The sequence below is a fragment of the Hylobates moloch genome, unplaced genomic scaffold (genome assembly GCF_009828535.3).
Source record: "Hylobates moloch isolate HMO894 unplaced genomic scaffold, HMol_V3 SCAFFOLD_11, whole genome shotgun sequence".
NCBI lineage: Eukaryota > Metazoa > Chordata > Mammalia > Primates > Hylobatidae > Hylobates > Hylobates moloch.
Window position 1 is genome coordinate 72,880,012 of NW_026652286.1, and position 19,491 is coordinate 72,899,502.

General features: G+C 35.4%; 1 protein-coding gene across 1 annotated transcript in view; it reads left to right on the forward strand.

Annotated features, from left to right (window-relative positions):
- The window catches only part of CNTN5 (contactin 5), a 1,349,686-nt gene that overhangs the window by 1,202,417 nt on the left and 127,778 nt on the right, over positions 1-19,491 (forward strand). Inside the window, exon 16 of the mRNA XM_032167221.2 lies at positions 13,267-13,387. Coding sequence (XP_032023112.1) covers positions 13,267-13,387 — 121 coding nt within the window. The remainder of the gene's footprint in view (positions 1-13,266; positions 13,388-19,491) is intronic.

Below are 19,491 nucleotides of genomic sequence, written 5' to 3' on the forward strand. Positions count from 1 at the left end.
GAAGACCAACGGAATTGAGCTATAGATTGTAGCAGACAACCACAGTGCTAGATCAGTCTGATATTGAGAAAAAAACAAAAAGTGAAGACTTTTTTTTAACCGATGTCTTGGGAAAGACCATAAATCATAGAGGCAGAATCTTAAAGAGACTAAGTTCTAAATGGCCATCTGTAGTTATAAACAGAAGGCAATCTTCACTTGGACACAACGTAAGAAGAGCTGCTTATCAGGTATGGACCATGTTAGCCATACAAGCTGATTAGTTTATAATCTTTAGTTGATGGTAAACACTTAGCTTTGTACTTCTCCATCGTAACCCTAGCTTTCAGCTCTAAGTCAGTTTGTTTTTTTAACCACAGTGAAGGTACATTTAATTTTTCTAATATAAATTTTTAAAAGTTTATTGTAGATAACTTGAATGTATTAAAACTTGAAAGAAGAAAATAAAAACTACCTGGAAAATTATGTGGATATATTCACCAGTAATGTTTGTAACCATGTTTTCATATGTCACTTCAAGCACATATAGACACACACTTTACACAGGTGAGATCATATCATGGATGTTTAAAATGCTGTAAAAGGATGACTTTCCCCCTACTTTTATCTCCCCATAATGGCATCTATCACACCCAGTTTAGTTTGTTAATATCCTCATGTATGTCCTTCTATATTTTACTCTGTCCTACTGTAGTCCTGGGCAGATTTACATATGAATGGGAATATTTTTATAATTGTTTTATAAAAATTAAATCATATTTTACATTTTTTCTGAATCTCACAATTATCATTCAATAATAATCTTGAAAATTGTTCCATGTCACCTGGTACAGATCTAATGCATTCTGTTCAATAGATCCATAATAATCCATAATGCGACTATACTTCAATGTATTTAGCCATTTCCCTATTAAATACCAACTTTGTTTCCTTTGTTGAGAGATTTCTGAACAATGCTACAGAAAACATCTTTAAACATCTCTATCTTTGTATATCAACAATTTCCTTTCTGTGGGACAGACTACCAGGAATAGATGACAGGGTCAAAGAACAAAACTATTTTTAATTTAAATAGGTGCTGCCAAATTTTTGTTACTGCATAAAAATATGCAGCATCCAATTACATTACTGCATTACAGCATTATGTGGTGAAAGTTACTAGACAGGGGGCAAGAGTTCTTTGTGTAGGCCCAACTTTGTCTCTAGTTAGCTGTACGACCTTGGGTAAGTCATGTCCCTTGTCTAAGTCTCCATCTTCAAAGTTAAAAGGCTAGAGTAGATGATTCCTAATGACTTTATCTAGTTCTAAAGTTCGGTGATTTTTTCACTTATATTCAAAAAGTAAAATCTAAGAAACTCTCCAGATATAATGTCCAATAACTTGAAATCATGAAATGATCTAAAAAAAATTTAGTGCACACCAATGATGTTTTAGAAGGGATTACTGCTAGCTCTAAAATCATATTTTTCTCTCATAGATATTGCAAACTTTCTTAATTTTGGAAGACGTTTCAGTCTCATGGCACCCTTAGGGAATTTCTCAATGCAGGAGGAACTTCAAACTGGAAAAAATTCAAGTCAGAATTATTCCCCATGGCAAAAACAACATTTGTATCTGTAATATCTTACTAAATAACAAAAGATTCCTGTAAAGTTAAAGATTTTCTCTAAAAGCAACAATAAGCTTATGGAATGAAAAAATGCCGTTCTCTCTGTGTAATAGATCAGCATCCTTTATTTTGTATAACTAGTTCCCTCCAAATTTCACATACAATGAAACAATCCCTATCCATCTGAAATCTTGGATCAAATATATAAGCATATATAATTGGTGTTGCAATAAATTTAAATGTGTACAACTTTGAAAGTCTTTTAAATATAACTCTAAATGCACCTGTCAATGACTTCAGTTGCCAGCATTTACATATTTCTGCTAGCTTGAAGACGGTAATCTACAGGGTCCCTTGTAATACTGGAAGCTGTATTATACAGTTAGACAACAATGAGAAATAGTAGAATATGGTCTCGATGATTTTTCAGTATCAATCTGAGTTGGCTTTGATTTTTGAACATTCAATAAGTGGTGAATCCTCTTTCATAAAATTCAATGCCTAGCTAAGACTTGTTATTTAAAATGAGTTTTCTATGGCTGTGTCTTGACTCACTTTCACAATGTCAGTTGAATTTGACTGAGCATCCTTGACCTTGAACTTTCCATAGTTGGTTTTGATTGACACATTTATTCAAATTGACCTTTTTAAAAACTGAACTATTCTTCTGTTTGAACGTTCATTGGAAGACTGTTGCTGTAGTCTACAATGTAAGCATTGCTTTGAATAGTTAGCTTTTTCTGACATTGATGTGTTTGAATTCCCTCAATTCTAAGTATTTTTGAAGTTGATGAGAATCTTCCTGATTGTGAAAGATAATGTTAAAATGGATGCCATCACCCATTTTATTCTTTTGCAGTGAGGTATTTTTTCATTCAGAAACTTGTTTCTAAGCATCAGAAACTTTCAAAGCAAGCTTGGCAAAAGAATACTCAGTATTTGGTCACAAAGCACATAGTTGAAATAATACAGCTACTTGTTGAAGACTATGCTTATTAAAATATTTATTAGTATTGCTAAAAAAGATGACAAATATGTATCTCATAAACTTGAATTGCAAAATGTTTGAAATATCCAAATATTAATTTACTGGAAAAGTCTTTAGAAATGCTGATATAAAATCAATTATTTCATTAATAATATTGTTTTGTAAAAAAAAAAAGTTAAGTATGAACGTTCTTCTACCATTTTCGTTCATTTCTTTCTTTTAAAATGTCTGCCAATATGCTTATTCCAAAGAAAACTGTATATTTCCATAGCAAAAGCAGTTAGCCTAAAATATATCCCTGAAGGGTAGGGGCATTAGGAGCAAAATGGAGCTAGTCATGCTAGGCCTTCTTTCCACTGCTACAATTCTGCTTGAAAAATGAGTAATTCTGTCTTTACAACTCATCTCCCTAAATACACAGTTAAACCAGTTGGCACCATGAGTCTTCTTCCTGAAAATCTCCTTACACAAACCCAAAGTTCATCCATGATGAATGTGTTGCCCACATGACCTCAGGTGACAATGTTGCCAAACTTTCCAACACTACATGGAAGATCACCTTTTCTTCAATCATGAATACTCATGTCCTCACTGTCCTTCAGTCCCTGTTCAACAGTCTCCTTGAGGCCCTTCCAGCTTTCACTAGAAGTGTCATCATGACCCTTCCAACCTTTGCACACCTAACCCCGAAGCCAACGTCAAGTGTTTTGGCTTTAGTTAACAGCAGTACCCCACTTGTAGGTACCACATTATTTTATGGTTATTCTCTGCTGTACAAGTACTCCAAAACCTAGCAGTATAAAACTACAAAGATTTTACTCTGCTTCCCATTTTGTGGGCAAGTAAATCGGGCAGATAACAGCAAGGATGGCTTGAATCTGCTTCACAGCTGCTGAGCCTTCAGCTGGGGTAGCCAAAAGGCAGGAGATGGCTGGGATGGCTCAGGGGGTGCTATATGCCAGAAGCCTCAGTTCTGGATATTGGATAGATTCCCAATATCTTCTCCATGTTGCTTCTGCCAAGTCTAGAATCCCCAGTGTGATTTTGTTATTCGCAAGTATAGCTGGGCTAGAATGGTTAAAATAACTGGAAATGTCTGGCCTTCTCTCTTTATCTATGTAATCTCCCACCTCACTAGCTTGTCCTTTTTCACATGACAGTCTGAATGTAGTACAATTTTTCTTACATTCCCCAGAATAGATGTCCCAATGGGCTTAGAAAGAAGTTACAAGCCTTCTTATGATCCAGCCACAGGATTTTCAGTACCTCACTTTCTCCACATGACATTGGCATAAAACGTGACCAAGGCCAGTCCAGATTCAAGGAGCAGGAAATTAGAGTATACCTCCCAGTAAATCAAATGGCAAAACATACGTGGACATTCTTAATCTACCACAGTGAACAAGTAGTTAAATCCTAGGCCTAACAGATTCTTTGTACAACACTGCATACAAGTAGTGTTACCATAAAACACAGCAACTAATGCAGTGTAAAACAGATTGTGAATGATTCATTATGCAATAGTGTCATGTTCAGCCATAATAAAATAGAGTACATCTCACCATTGGCTCTTGAGATAAATTTTAAATACCCCATAGTGCAATGCTTAGTCACTATACTGGAAACGGGAAAGAATGAGTAATAGGAAAGAATAAGTATCAGCAAGCAGAAATGAAGAGAAGCTGGGAATATTAAATGTAATTCATATGGAGCACTGACATTCCATTCCAAGTATTGGCAGGTATTGTACTCTAGAGAGAGGTTGTGGATTACAGGGCAGGGGCAGAATCAATGCCCTGGAAGGAATAATAGGCAAAATAATATGCAAATTGGTCGTTAATCAATGAGAGGAGGAAAGAAATGCAAGTAGAATAAACAGGTAAAGCTCTTCTAGTTTTATGGGACTTAGCATCAGCCTCCCTCCTCTATGAGAACAGAGATCGAAGGTGAAAAATAAATTGCTTTTATCTGTGAGACCAAACCACAAAGGAGGTACACAAACAAACTGGCTTCATTCCATGCTAATTCTTAGAGTTCCATACAAAAATCGATGAAGCACAGAGTGGTCTACTACAATCCCAAGATTTTGGATTTTTCACAATACCGGGTCAATACTAATTTTAACTGATGAGTAAGATGGAGCTACTCATATTCTCTGTGGCTGGGATCTGCTTATTTCAAGGAAAAGTTAGAAAACCTACAGGCAGGTATCTGAGTATTCTTCCACACAGCCAGGAAGAGACCAGATTTGTGTGAAGACACTGACTATTCTGCAATGTAAAAATAGCAGCAGAATAAAATGTAATTTTTCCTGGAAGCCAGTGTAACAAAATAATATTAATCTTAAAAGATAAGTTGGAAATATGACAAAACAATCTCTAAATTAGAATAAAGATATATCAGTAAAATATCAATTCATCTAAATTATGCACTTAGGTTAGGAAGTAAAATTTGGCCAATTCTTTTTCCACTAAGGCTGTGTTATTATAAATTGCACATGACTAACTGAGGACACGTCAGTTGTGGGTCACATATTGAAAATCTTCTTGATACTAGATAAGTGTCACAATAAAAGTAAATGATGGCATGAGCAAATGAACTAAATGGGTCTTGGGTGTTATCGGAAAGGTGATACTGACATTTCATAGAGCTATGCAGCATTTTATGCCTAGATGTGGTTGATGAAAAGCAGTCATAAAAGCATGAGCTTTTCACATAATCCTATGGTTCATTGAAATAATTTCTAATAATAGCTTTATGGTCATTACTACTCAATGAAGCCATTTGGTATTACTACACTTGCCAAATTTGAATTAACTAGTGCAAGTGAATGAAATTACCTATAGGTTCAAGCAAAACAAGGAGTAGTTTCCTAGATGGCACAATAGAATGGAAGGAATACCTGATCAAAAATCAGATGCCCAAAGCTTTACTCCTGCCTCCACACTTAGGTTCCCCGTGGACAAGTTACCTAAACTCTTCAGCCCCGTTTTCTCAACTGCTATGGGAATTGGTTAGGCTACATAATTTATTTCTCTTTCCACACTAAAATCATTTTTTTCTGCAATGACTTTTTGTACTATTACCTATTTTAACAAAACACGTCACATTACAGCTGGTTGTTACCTCTAACATTGTGTCGTGAGTTTCTCAAAGCTGTAATTTATCTTTTCTCTTTATCTTGTAGCATGTGTAGATCAAGTATGATAAAAAGATAGTATATTTTATGCCAGTCACAGTGACTTTTGTGCTAGTCACTGTGTTAAGAAGAATCTATTGGTTGGGTTACAGTACAGTCACGCTTGCTATGATAAAGAAGAACATAGTGGCAAAGGTGTCACATATTTGTGATTTTCTATCTAGACAAAATGACATTCTACCAAGTTCTTGTTAGATAATTACATGATTGTGCATGTGATATAAGCATCCATAAAATGTATGGCTACTGTAGAATGTTATAATTCTAGACCTTTCCGGGTGGTCATGTCATTACTAGCTATTTACAAGGCACAAGCTAATGCATAAATGTACAGTTTTTTTTCTGACTAGTTCTATCGCCTTTGTGTAACTTCAATGAGAGGTATTTTATGGAGCATAGACTTAGTGAAAGATAGTAAGATTATTCTATTACTAGACAGTGGGATAATTCACTGCAAGCAAAAATGTTTATTGTCTGTCACAATTGCTAAAATCTTCTTACCTACCAGCGTTGCCTCATTGAGCCAACCTATGGACCAGGTATTATTCAGCTTAGAAGATGTTATTACTGAGGAGATTTCAAGAGAAAGTTGATCCATCATACAAACACTAGAGAGGAATTTCTCATAACTTTAATGATGTGAGTTTAAATATTACTCCTGCGTAGAATTCTCTTAAAGTGATTTGCCATTGTACTTACAAAACTGCCAATTTAAAAGTGAGGTTGAGAGTCCCAACATGGTCCCTTCTACCTCTAGGACTGTAAAGTTTAGAGGAGTCCCCACCTCCATTCTTTCAACTGAGATATTGTCCTCTTTCCTTTGTCATTAACAAACCAGTATAAAGTGAACAGGTTGAATCTAATGATATGCATCAATGAGCTTTGTGTTTGCATTGGAGGTCCAAGAAAAAAGTAGAAAGAATATTTGGAGAAAATAATACATAAATATACCAACGCCTGGATAGCCTTACACCAAACATTCAGTACAAAATATAACATATATCACTGTAGTTTCTAACACAAGCCTTAAGAAGATGTATTCTATTTCTGTATTTACATATCAGCATACACTAAGAAAAAGACTTCAATGCAATAAAGCATAAAAGAGAAAGTATAAACATTAAAGCGGGAAAGGATATAAGTGTTTTATAATTTACAGAGAGAGGCATACCAGCTCCTCGATATTTATCTCAAAGAGCAATGTTTCATAGAATGGGCTAATGTTTCAGAAGACCACAGGTAATATCAGTGTGGACTGGAGTGGTGAGCAGGACCAACCTCATGGGCATGTAACCCATTGGGCTCCATATTGAGAATGGTCTCATACTTGATGTAGTGCTTGACTGTTACCATTTTGAAGTCTTCATTTTAAAACAAAGAATCCTGCATTTTCTTATGCACAGGGGCCCACAAATTACGTAGCCACTCCTGGTGATCTGTGAAACCTTTCCGAAAGAGATAAGACTTGAACAAGGTCTTAACATATGAGATATAATTTGTAGATTTTGGTGGATCACCGGGGAACTACTTGAAGGCTCAGAGACTGCATTCTCCACCATAGTGAGAGACAAGATAGGCTGAGTCTAGCCTCATATGCTAGATTAAGAACGTGGATCATCTTGTAGGCAAAAGGGAAGCAGTGATGATTTTTGAGGTGGTAAAAAAAATCAGTTTTAAAGGATTAACTTAGCATTGGCATAGCAGATGGATAAGCATGAGAGACAGAGTTGATCACAAAGAGGATATAAAGACCTCATTTCTAAGCTACTATTAAAAATATAAATTTAGGAATCAGTGCTCATACAATGATTGCTAAAACTATATAAGGCACACAAAAAGAGAAAATACTTTTCTCCGGACCCGGCCTGAGTATTGTGCTATCAAATAACAGAGCCATCTCTCCCCATGTCTCTTCAAAGCTCACATGCAGGTATGAGGAAAGCTGGTCCACACTCCCTGCCAATGTTTCTTCTGTCGAAGCTGAATTAGACAGGAAACTCCTTGAGCGCAGATTCTACGCCTGTATCCACAAATCTTAGCACAGCAGAAATGAATACCTTTTGTAATTAGTAATATACTGAATAAACAATAAAGGGAGATGAGTTAAACAGTCTCATCATCAGGTAACACAAACTTTTGCCAACAGATTGAATGGAGCTACAAGTCAGCCCAGGAAAACATGAGATTGATAAATTACGTGACCTTATCTATTTCAGCCCTCTCTTTACCTTAGAAGCACTAGATTAATACAGAAATGCTACCAGCCCTTTTGCATTACTCACTTGTGTTAATGTCAGATAAAGAACTTCCCATTTACCTTGAGGCTAGGGAAAACATAATTGTTTCTCCTCTTTAATCTATGTCAACAAGTAGAACTGTTTCTGCATTTTTCTTAGGACTTAAATTATTAGAATATGGATTGAAAATTAAATATCAAGATCCCAGTCTTGGGATGTTACAGCCCTATTTACTCATTTTGAGTCTTCAATGTGTTGTTGGCTATGTTTAATACTTCATCATAATACACATAAATGTTTTGTCAAATATTATTTTGACTATTTTCTTCACTAGTAGTGATTAATAGTTTTACTTCTGATAACATGCTCAGTTATTCAAGCATGTAGGTTAAATATCATCTATTTTCTAAAAACAATATTAAAACCCATATCATCCTTAAACCCTATTCTATGAGTAGTAAAGAAAAAAACTATAAAAAGAAAAATAATGTCTATGTATTATTTCCTTATCATAGTAGGGTACTTAAAACTAATTACCGGCCAGGCGTGGTGGCTCATGCCTGTAATCCCAGCACTTTGGGAGGCTGAGGTGGGTGGATCATGAGGTCGAGAGATCGAGACCATCCTGGCTAACACAGTGAAACCCTGTCTGTACTAAAAATACAAAAAAATTAGCCGGGCGTGATGGCGGGCACCTGTAGTCCCAGCTTCTCGGGATGCTAAGGCAGGAGAATGGTGCGAACCCTGGAGGTGGAGCTTGCAGTTAGACAAGATCGCACCACCGCACTCCAGCCTGTGTGACAAAGTGAGACTCAATTAAAGAAAAAAAAATTATCCTCTTGGAAAAAGAAATCCCGTTACTAGGAAAATATTTTAACTGCAAGTTTTTATGTCAGTAACATTAAACTTATCTAAAAATCTCTGTCTCATGGCTGATACCCAGTGTTTTATGCTAGATAAGATTTAGAAAACTAAAAATGCTTAATACATAAAATGCTTAATGCTTTTCTACGATAAGAGAAAAAGGATGTGAGGAATATTTATATCTAAAATAAAGCTAGGTATTTATCAAAAAGCTTACTCTAGCTATGGAAAATATTGATACCCAGTTTGCTAAGAGAGTGAATACCAATTTAAAAACCTTCCTCTTGGCTAAGAGTGCAATTATAGTGCCCTTCAACAGATAAATTTTATCAGACACTTACTATATGCCAGATACACTGCTATGGGCTTTACTCACATTATCATATTGAAACTCTGAGAGAAGCTCTGAGCAGTAATTTTCCCAAGGTGAATATCTAATAAGTGGTAGAGCAGGGATTCACACAATTCTGTCATTCTAGAAGCCATATATACTCTTGAGGTATTTTTTCACTGTCTTTTTCCATAGTCTTTTCTATTTTCCTAACTTACTAGAGAGGAAAAGGGGCAGGAGGGCCAGGGGTATTGTCAGCTACACACAGGAAAGGAAGCAAGCCTTCGTGCATTCATCAGCTCGCTTAATGATCCTCAGCTGCACTAGTGCTAGCTCGGCTCTGGGAATGCCCATCGTGGTCCTTGGGGGAGACATCTATGAATGGCAAGTGATGGTTCAGAGACATGAGCAAAGTGACATTGGAGCATAAACACAGGTGAAGCTAAGGAAGCCAAGGGAGAGACAGTCCAGAAAAACCTCTGAGCTGTGTCTAAAAGAATCTTTCCAGGAAAAGAAAAAAGAAAGAGCACCTGCAACAGAACAAAAAGGCTATGCAAACGGGCTATGGGAAGTATGCCTATGTGTAGGTAAATGTGAGGTTGGTGTTGTAGAATGACAGGATTAAGTTGCAGCAGGTAGAATCATGCTCTAAAGAGCTATGTCAAAATAAGAAGTTTGAACTGTATTCTAAAGGCAACAAGAGCCAGCAGACACTGAAGAGCAATGCTAAATGAGCTTTCATTATTTAGGAATATAATTGGCAGTCTTATGTTGGATGAGCAGGACACTTAGTCAAAATGAGAGCTAAAAAAGAATTCGACTGGGGTGGAAAGACAGCATTTTCCTATTTTATTTCAGTCATTAGTAAATGTCACAGTAATCTAGCAGTTGCTCTAATGAAACTATCTGACCAAGACATGTAAATGACATACCCCTGTTGCTGCTCTAACAGAGAGTAAACATACATCCTGTTTCTTAAAAAGCCTTCCTTTATTTATTCATTCAACAAATATTTAGTAAGCTCCCACTATGTGGCAGGTACTATGCAAGGTTTCGGCACATTGTGTTAAGCACTGGTTGTGGCAAAATTCATTTGAAGCAACAAGTAGCAGGATTTGTTCATAAGGTCAACGAAAGCAGAAAAAAAAAAGAGAGAAAATAAAGCAAGTGTCAAAGAAAGCAAGAAAAGAGAGGGTAATTCCTAAGAGATAAAAAGTGGAAATGAGGTCTAAGTTTAAGAAAGCAAGCATCTGCTTTAAGTAACCATTTCATTAAAAGTGCACTAAATTGTGGAGGTTCTCTCTCAGGAACTGCATAGTGTGAGCTGAGATTTAGTATAATGGGCTCCCACATGAATTCCTCTCATTACTTCTCTTGAAAGATCAGTAAATCTACTGAAAGGGTAATTTAGGTTTAGCGTTCACAATCTATTCATTTTAACTTTTAATCTTTCCTGTTTAGGATGTTAAAAATATGATGCAGATATAATCTAAAAGAGAAGAATTGGGCCCAAAATGAGACGATTTTAACTCCTCAAATGCTCTTGATATTGATAGCTAGGCCACAGGCTGTAGATTTTTTGCTTCTGATAGATGGTGATGTAGCTTTGGCCAATTTATAGAGCACTGCACACTATTAATTGCAAGAACCAAGTAAAGGACAACATAGAAAAGATAATCTATATCTCGCTCTCCTGAATTCCTTGGACGATTTTGTGATTTTAATTACATCTCTTCTTTATCTGATTAAATTAATTTTTCACTGTAATTCCATGGAAAGAAGGAGGTTTGAGGAATTTTCTCCAGGATATAAATAAATAAATTATTTGGGAAGACAAAAGTCTGGAAAATGAGACTATCAGTTATTAATTACAGGAATGTGATTTTATGACATTTTTCAAAAATGTGAGCCTGAAAAATCACTTATAATCAGTACTTTTCTGTTAAACTGCCACCAGTATGGTTTGTGATATTAAAAAACAAGCAAGCAAATAAAAAAAATGCAACAAAACAACATCAACAACAAAAGGCACTATCTTTCAGACAGTGCTGTTTCTAGGAAAAAAAAATCAAATCCTCCCTGATTTTCTGAGGCCTCAACTTAGATTTACCTTTATACATAGGACCTATTCTGGGCCTGTGGTGTGCACAGTGATTCCTGATTAATTGAGTACCCCATTAAAAGACCTAAGAAATCCAGAGAGAAAGAAGCTAAAGTGGGCCCATCCTACCCACAGTGGCAAATATAAAAAAGCTCATTCATACAGTATTAAATTATGTTGAGTTGAAACTAAATTATGGTTTATTAACATTTAGAGTTTGCTTTTATTTCCCCATTTAAAAAAAAATCAAAGGTTTTAAAGTTGCTTTTTCTGATTTGAGAGAAGTAAGCACTTAGTCTAGTGAAGAAGAGAAGATGAATTCAGTTAGGATTTAAAAGTAGCAATTTATCCCAAAGAAATTAGCAGTGTAGGACATTTACTGGACAAATATCACATTCCTTAAAAGAATTCTTATGACATTTTAATGCATTCTCGCTATGAAGCATTTCCTTGTAAATGACTAAACCAGACCATGTCTTAACAATTATTTCATGAGAGAAAACTTCAATACCCTCAGAATTTCAGGTTATAAGACTAACAGGAAGCCAAAAAGCAAAACACAACAGAAATTAAATACCAGAAAGAAATGATCTAAAACATAGTATACAGTATAGTAATTCACTGAAATAAATATTTATGATTTGAGTGATAAAAAGTTCACAATGACTTTGCAACCTTTCTATGAAAGCTAAGAAAAAAAGAAAATTCAAAAGATATCTGGAAATTTGTCTAGTTTTTATGATTTTCATAAAACCCATTGGTCTTTCTCAAAATAAAGGCAAACAACGAAATTCTTAAATAATTATCAGGATACTGCCTACTAAGAACAAACACATCACTTTTTAAAGGTCTATAATCTGGGATGCCTCTCTATGACTTTCATTACATATTATTTCATGTGCTCAATTATTGTTAGAGAAAATTTTTGAGTTCTTTGATGTCATTTCAAGCAGCATGCATCTTATCTTATCCAATCATCATTAGATTGCAAAATGGAAACTGAAGGGAATATTGGAGTTTTGCTATGTCATTACCTGAAAAATAAAAACCTCCTGAGTTATTGTAAATATCAACCAGATCTTTAGATGATCACGATAAAGGAAATCTGTCTTTCCTGATAGAGTAAATTAAAGACAACATTAAGTAATGGAAGGTTTGTACCAGCCATTTTAAAGTGTAGGAACATCACTTATCCCATGAACTAAAACACTTAAAAGATATCCTCCCTGGTACTCATTGATCTCCCTAACTGCAGTTTTTCTTCAACTATGTTCTAATCATCTTGCCCCCAACAAGAATCAGGTATTTGGAGCTTCCTTTGTGTTTTGTAACTGCACTGATTAACAAAGATTCAGGCTGACCCTGCTCCATGATGGTAGTGGTTATGGGAGGAATATATCTTTGTTAAGTAAAGACACATGGCTTTGGGACCAGCACTCTTTCAACTGAGCACTGTCTCATTCTGTTGCCTGCAGTGTTCTTAGGAAAAGAGCCATTCAATAAAGTCACATGAGATAATATTTTGATTGCTATCTTTTCATAATTCATTTCCCACAAGTTGCTGTTCCTTTCAATACGATTTTCTTGCCACAAAATACACCTGTCTCTGAATAGCAAAGCAACATTTTCGCTCACGGATTATTTCTCCTATACTTTTAAAGATAACGAGTTTGTGCATACTTAAATATTTTTTAATATCTTAGCTGCTAAATCATTATATGCAATATTAAATGTTCAACCCCTTTATTAGCAATTGTTAAAAACAAAACTTCTATGTGTTCCTTAAAAAAGGGCATGTTTGATTTCTGAATTGTTGTTAGATAAACTGTAAGACCAAAAATGGGCCCTTTTACTGAATATGCAAAGTTCCCCCTTAAACCACCTTGAACTAGGCAGATTTGCAACATTTTAAACTGGCACTTCATCCCTCTTTCAGCAAGCATCCTCTGCAGATTTAATGATCAGGAACATCCTTCTGATGCATGCTGGGAGATATGGCTGCAGGGTACAGACCACAGCAGACAGTGTGTCAGATGAGGCAGAACTTCTTGTTAGGGGTGAGTATGCTAATAGTGCAGTCTGAAGACATGATCACCATAAATTATCATACAAAGGAATTTAAATGCATGGACTTTGAGCACATCAGTACTGTGCATTTTACTTTCAATTTTACAATATATGTTATTTTTGCTTAACCTTTTGCCTTTGAAAAAATTACATGTAAAACTGCTCCTTAGTAACAGACGAAAACCACCAAACTAACTTCAGAGTCCAAAACACCTTTAGTAGTAAGTTGTCACTAAGTGTTTAACTAACCTAATGCCAAGGAAATAATCTAAACAGTTGAGCTACTAAGTCACTTGGACTACAGAGATAAAATTTGTTTGTGTGTATATATGTTTTTCAAATGAAAAGCTAGTAGAACCTCCAGGCATTTTTTTCTTCCACTACTTGTAAGTTGGGCTTCCAAAAACAGAAAAACTGCATGTGTAAGACGGTGACATTTGCAATTGTTAAGTGATAGGATTTTTTTAAAGTCTGAAAATATCAATATACAACCTCTCTGTGCAGAAATGACAGTTAAATGGTTTCCAGTTATGAAACAGGACACCAAATTCTGCAATCCTAGGAAGCTACATCTTAAGCAAATGACTAGAGTACCCATTTCCTTTAGCACAATATTCCACAGTATGGGAAATAGAGATCATAGCATGCATTTCCTTCCTTCTTTCCTTCCTTCTTTCTTCCCTCCCTCTTTCTTTCCTTTCCTCCTTCCTTCTTTCCTTTTAGCTTTGTTTGAAGTACAATATTTCTACGTTTTCACCAATCATAAGCATACAGATGTATAACTTAATGAACAATGACAAAGTAAACACACCACATAACTGTCATTCAAAGTAATAACCAGAACATTACCAAGATCCCACCAAGTACCTCTTCATTTTCCATCTTATACAATTATATTTTGAGTAGTATGAGTATTGCATGCTTAGATCCCTTGTATATTCTGTACAGATAAAAACATTATCATCTATAGCAAGAAACTATATTTTAGATTAACTGGTCTTTTATTCATCTGGACTCTTACAATTTATTAAAAATCTTGAACAGTAAACATAAGGCACAGAGTGAGCCTCATCATCTCTATGTTTTAGTTATATATATATATCACCAAATGTATATGGGTTTTGGTAGTGCATCCATCATTGGTTCAAGTAAAATGTTGTTTTTAAAGAAGTGTGATATCTGGGTGATTGGTAGTTTGTTCATTTTTTGTGTGTTTCTGTTCAGAAGGCTACTTGATCTTTTCTTCAAATTTATATCTAGCATGTATGTCTGTGTTGCCTTATTATAAAACACCAACTTTTTAAAGTATTCATCCTTTTAATACATTATATTCCATTTAGCTAAAAATTTCTCTTTGTGCCTTCTGAAGTTACAAGACTCATGGAACCGCAAACCCTACACTCAGTCAAATTCATAGAAAATTGCTTTCTCCTCTTGCTATGATCTGCTTTAGATTATGTATATTTATTGTCTGCACTTGCCTAGTGATTTAGAATGAAGCTTTTAAAATTGGAGCTTTCCAAATGAATATCACAATTTAGAGACTGATAAGAAACCAGGTATTTTTACTGGACTATAGGGGGTAAATTTAAGTGGCAAACTAACATTCTGCTTTGTAAGTAAAATTAAACTCAACAGGGTTTAGAATATAATTCAGGTTCAGCTTTCAAGTTCTGCTCTTTTAGCCTTTGGCTTTATGCCTAGGAGATGATAAAATGCATAAATTTTGGGATTATACTCAATAGCAATTTCAAACAGGTTGCTATTTGTCTGAATATTCATGTAACATTCAGCCCAAGCTTTCACTTGAAGTGAGTTTGATCAAGCCACCACTTTTCTATTATATATTTGCATTACTTTTCTAAAATGAGTAAAAATATCTTGTCATTTCTTCCTGGTGAGTCTTAGACAGATTTAAACACTGAACTAAGAGTTCTGGTTCTCTTTAAAGAAATTTTTGTAAGTTTACAGCTCCTGGTAATTCAATAAGCTTTGATGTTTGAATATTGCTGTTTTTAATGTTCGCTTGCGAAATAAAATTTGAAATAGTTTTACTCTACCAGTCTCCCTTCTCACACTCCTCCATTTGTTGGTCTATAAACTCATGGTATTCTAGTAGTATATGCCACAGGAACAAAGTTGAGCATTCTAGATGGAGCTTTTCTGATGATGGCTACAATTCTAGCAGCAGAATACTTAAAGTACAATTATTCAAATATGTGTCACAGAGAGATGGGAATAGTAAAAACAATTTCCCCATTCATCTTTTAGTAGAATACTAAAAGTAGATTGGCTGAGCAGTTCACTTTGCTCAATGTCCTCATCACAAGGAACGTGCTTGGATGGCAAGGATTATGTTCTTATGATTCTATTTCAGTGGAAATTTAAGGGAAAAAATCTATGTTCTCTTTGATGGATGGCAGCGACTTTTTTATTGTCTTCCTTCCCATGAGAGTTAGTCTATAAAATTATTTTATACATTTTACCAAATCCTGTAATTCTTCAACCTTGCCCCTCATGAACACTAAATTGGAGCACAGGTGTGTAGCCACATGGCCTCATCATTGCCTGCTTCTGAGTAGTAATGTTCCCTGATACTCTCCCCATTCACTACTTTAAGGACTATTTTTTCCTCAACTGCTAGTTTGCACTTTTGCCTCATTTTGCTTGTGAATGTCAGTGCCATTATTCACCTCTATTCCACCATGATCACCTTTCTCCAAAGAATGCTTTTTTCATAAATAATTACCTGAAGCATAAAGTCACTTGCTTTCCCAAATTTAATATTCAGTGAACCAGCATTATCACAGCACCATGCATAATCTGGAGAACCATAATAGAATGACTATGTTAGAAAAAATTATTTTGCTGAAATATAAAAGGAAATTAAAGCCACACCTGGACATCTGTGCACCATTTTAGCCACTTACGTGTGCTATAACAATAGAGAAAGCAAGACTAAATACTGCTGTAGGGAACCTTTTTAAAGATGAGTAGAACTCGATCATGCTATTAAGGAAAGGGAGGTAGATATGTAAGAGATAATCTCACTGACGAGGATATACAAATTGTTAAGAACCGATATTCCCAGACAATATCAGAAGTGATCAAACACAAAGTAAAAGACTCTGGAGAAAGGAATATTAGTTTTTTGTTATTTTATTTTATAGAAATTAATGTTAGAAGTATGTTTTCCAAAGTAATTATAAGGGTAGGAAACTGTTTAAAGATGTGCTTAGCTAAGCTAGGGTAACTAGGAGTGACAGCATGATCTTTCTATTCAGAAGAAGTGATAAAAATTCACTTTCTCATACAACTTCTCTGTTTGTATTCCTCTGCTTCTTAATACAAAACAGTAGGTCAAGAAACTCTGGGAATAGTCAGAGAATAATCAATAATCTCTCGAGTCCTTCTGAATACACAGCCTTTCCTCAAACTTGAACAATTTTCACTTCCTGAATTACAACTTACATGATGAATCCAAAGTGTATTAATAGTTGAATTTGAAATGAATGAATTAAGCTCAGGATGTCACTTGTTGGGAGACATCTAACTGCTTTTAACCATCCACCTTGAACCCCACCCTATCACTTCCTATTCCTAACAGATTTCAACCTTTCTTTTTTTTTTTTTTTGAGACGGAGTCTTGCTCTTTCACCCAGGCCAGAGTGCAGTGGCGCGATCTTGGCTCACTGCAAGCTCCGCCTCCTGGGTTCATGCAGTTCTCCTGCCTCAGCCTCCTGAGTAGCTGGGACTACAGGTGCCCGCCACCGCACCCGGCTAATTTTTTGTATTTTTGGTAGAGACGGGGTTTCACCGTGGTCTCGATCTCCTGACCTCATGATCCACCCGCCTCGGCCTCCCAAAGTGTTAGGATTACAGGCGTGAGCCACTGCGCCCGGCCCAACCTGTCTTTCAATTGAACTTCCTTCATCTGTCCAATCAATTCAGTCCCATTTATTATTTCCAATAATTATTTATTTCCTTGAATATCTAACTTTACTCTCTCCCAACTCAGCCACTTCTAACTGCAAAACTAAAATCATAAAAATTTTGACCATTTTGTCAATAAAATAAGTCTACAGATATTTGCTTATAATTTGCTATTCATTTGTTCACCGACCTATTCATTCAGCACCTGCTCTGTGTCAGGCACTGAAGTCGGCACTCAGAATGGAGAGATGAGGAAGCTGAGGTCTCAGCCGTTGGCCGACTCTACATCCACTAGTCCTCCAGTGTGAGGTGCCTTTGGAATTAGGGTGAGATGTACCATGGAAGTTCACCTGGGTACATTCTCAGTCTCACAGGGGAAATAGTGAGAGACTAGGATAAAACATAAGCAGAGCTGTGGGGCTGGATATGAAATCTGTGAAGAACAATGCCAAATGGAAACACAGGATCCTTGTTCAAAATTATTAATAATTTCAAGACAGTGACAGAAAGGCATTAACCTAAGCACAGGGCCCCGAACTTGGAAGTTCGCAGATCTTGAACTGCACAACTCACACACCCAGGAAGCTAGCCCTAACTAATTATATATTCATCTACAGAAATAAAAGCATGTTAGCAAACAGAGGGGGCAAATCACAACAAAGTGAGGTTTTTTTCATCTATAAAATTAGAATATCAGAGCCTACATCAGCGGTTTATTAGCTTTTTACACACACACCCACACACACACACACACAAAATATTTATTTTACCCCATGAGTCATATTTTGAAAGATTTTGTTCGTTGTGTTGATGTAATCACTAATTTATGTTTCTCTTTGAATCCCAGCCAAAGCCTTCTATCATCATAAGATAGATAATGTTACCAAACTATATAATTTAATTCCAGCCAACATCAAAACTAACTTACCTTTTAGCTAGTTGTAAAGTATTATTGGTTTGTTTGTTTCAAATGGTTGAAAGTAACCTGAAGATACCAGTTTTTACCTGGGTAGAAACTAATTTAGGAACCTTTGATTAAATATCTCCAAATTCTGTCCAAGTGCTAATCTTTGGTGATTCTCACCAGCAAGAGAGAAAAGTTTGAGAGTTTTCTGCCTATGCCCTTGGAAAAGATGCAAGTACTATCACTTTCCCAAATGCAATGGGAAAATAAAGCTCAGTGAAAACCTTGAGCATGTTTCTAATAGAATGTTAGTTTATTTGAGAGTTAAAGCAGTATTAATGTGCTGTATCTTCACATCTCTCACTGCACTACCCTTGTGATCCAAGTAGATTCTAAATTGATGTAAATGTCTATTTTTAGCATATGGCCACTTCTGAATGTTTCCAAGATTTAAATGCACAAATACTCACCACAAACATCTTCGGAGCATAGAGGTTGCGTAGTTTTCCTTTTCCATCATTGATCTAATATATAAGAGCCTATTGTGCTTGGAGAGTGCATAAGCCTTCACATGGTTGAGTAATGATTTGAACTCAAAAGACAAAATCCAGTAGTTATGAAAAGCAAAGCTTGTTTTGCTAATATGCTGGCATTTGGAGTCAAAAAGACAATGACAAATGTTTTCAGTATAATTTTTTAATCCTAGTTAGTATTAATACTAAATACATTTGCAAATAATATTTTAGAGAATAAAACTTATTCATCTAACATAATTATTTTTCAATATTTTTGAAAACTGTAAAACACAGCTATAAAATGTCCTTCCTCTTAAAGAAAAGCTAATTTCATTCATGCTATCTCTTATTGGAATATTCTGCACTATTGTAGAAATATTAGATCACTATTATTGCTATTATTGTATGGGATTATTTAAATAGCTTATACCAATGACTTTTCTATCTTGGACTTTCTCTAATTAGTGTGACTGACACTTATAAAATTTCTTTTAGACACTGAAAGGCAGTTGTTTCTTTTCTCCTTTGCTTTTCATATGGTTGCTTGCTAACCTGTAGAACTCTTAAACTGACAAAAAAGTAACACATTTTTGTCAGTCAGATGTTCAGATTTTCTGCACCAGCTTTAGTTTGGCTCAATGAAGTAATAGTTACCTGAAGTGATCTGACTGGCCAAAATGATTAAAGCAGTTTGCATGCATGTACATATATATCTGCAAATATAAAATGAGCAAACAGATGG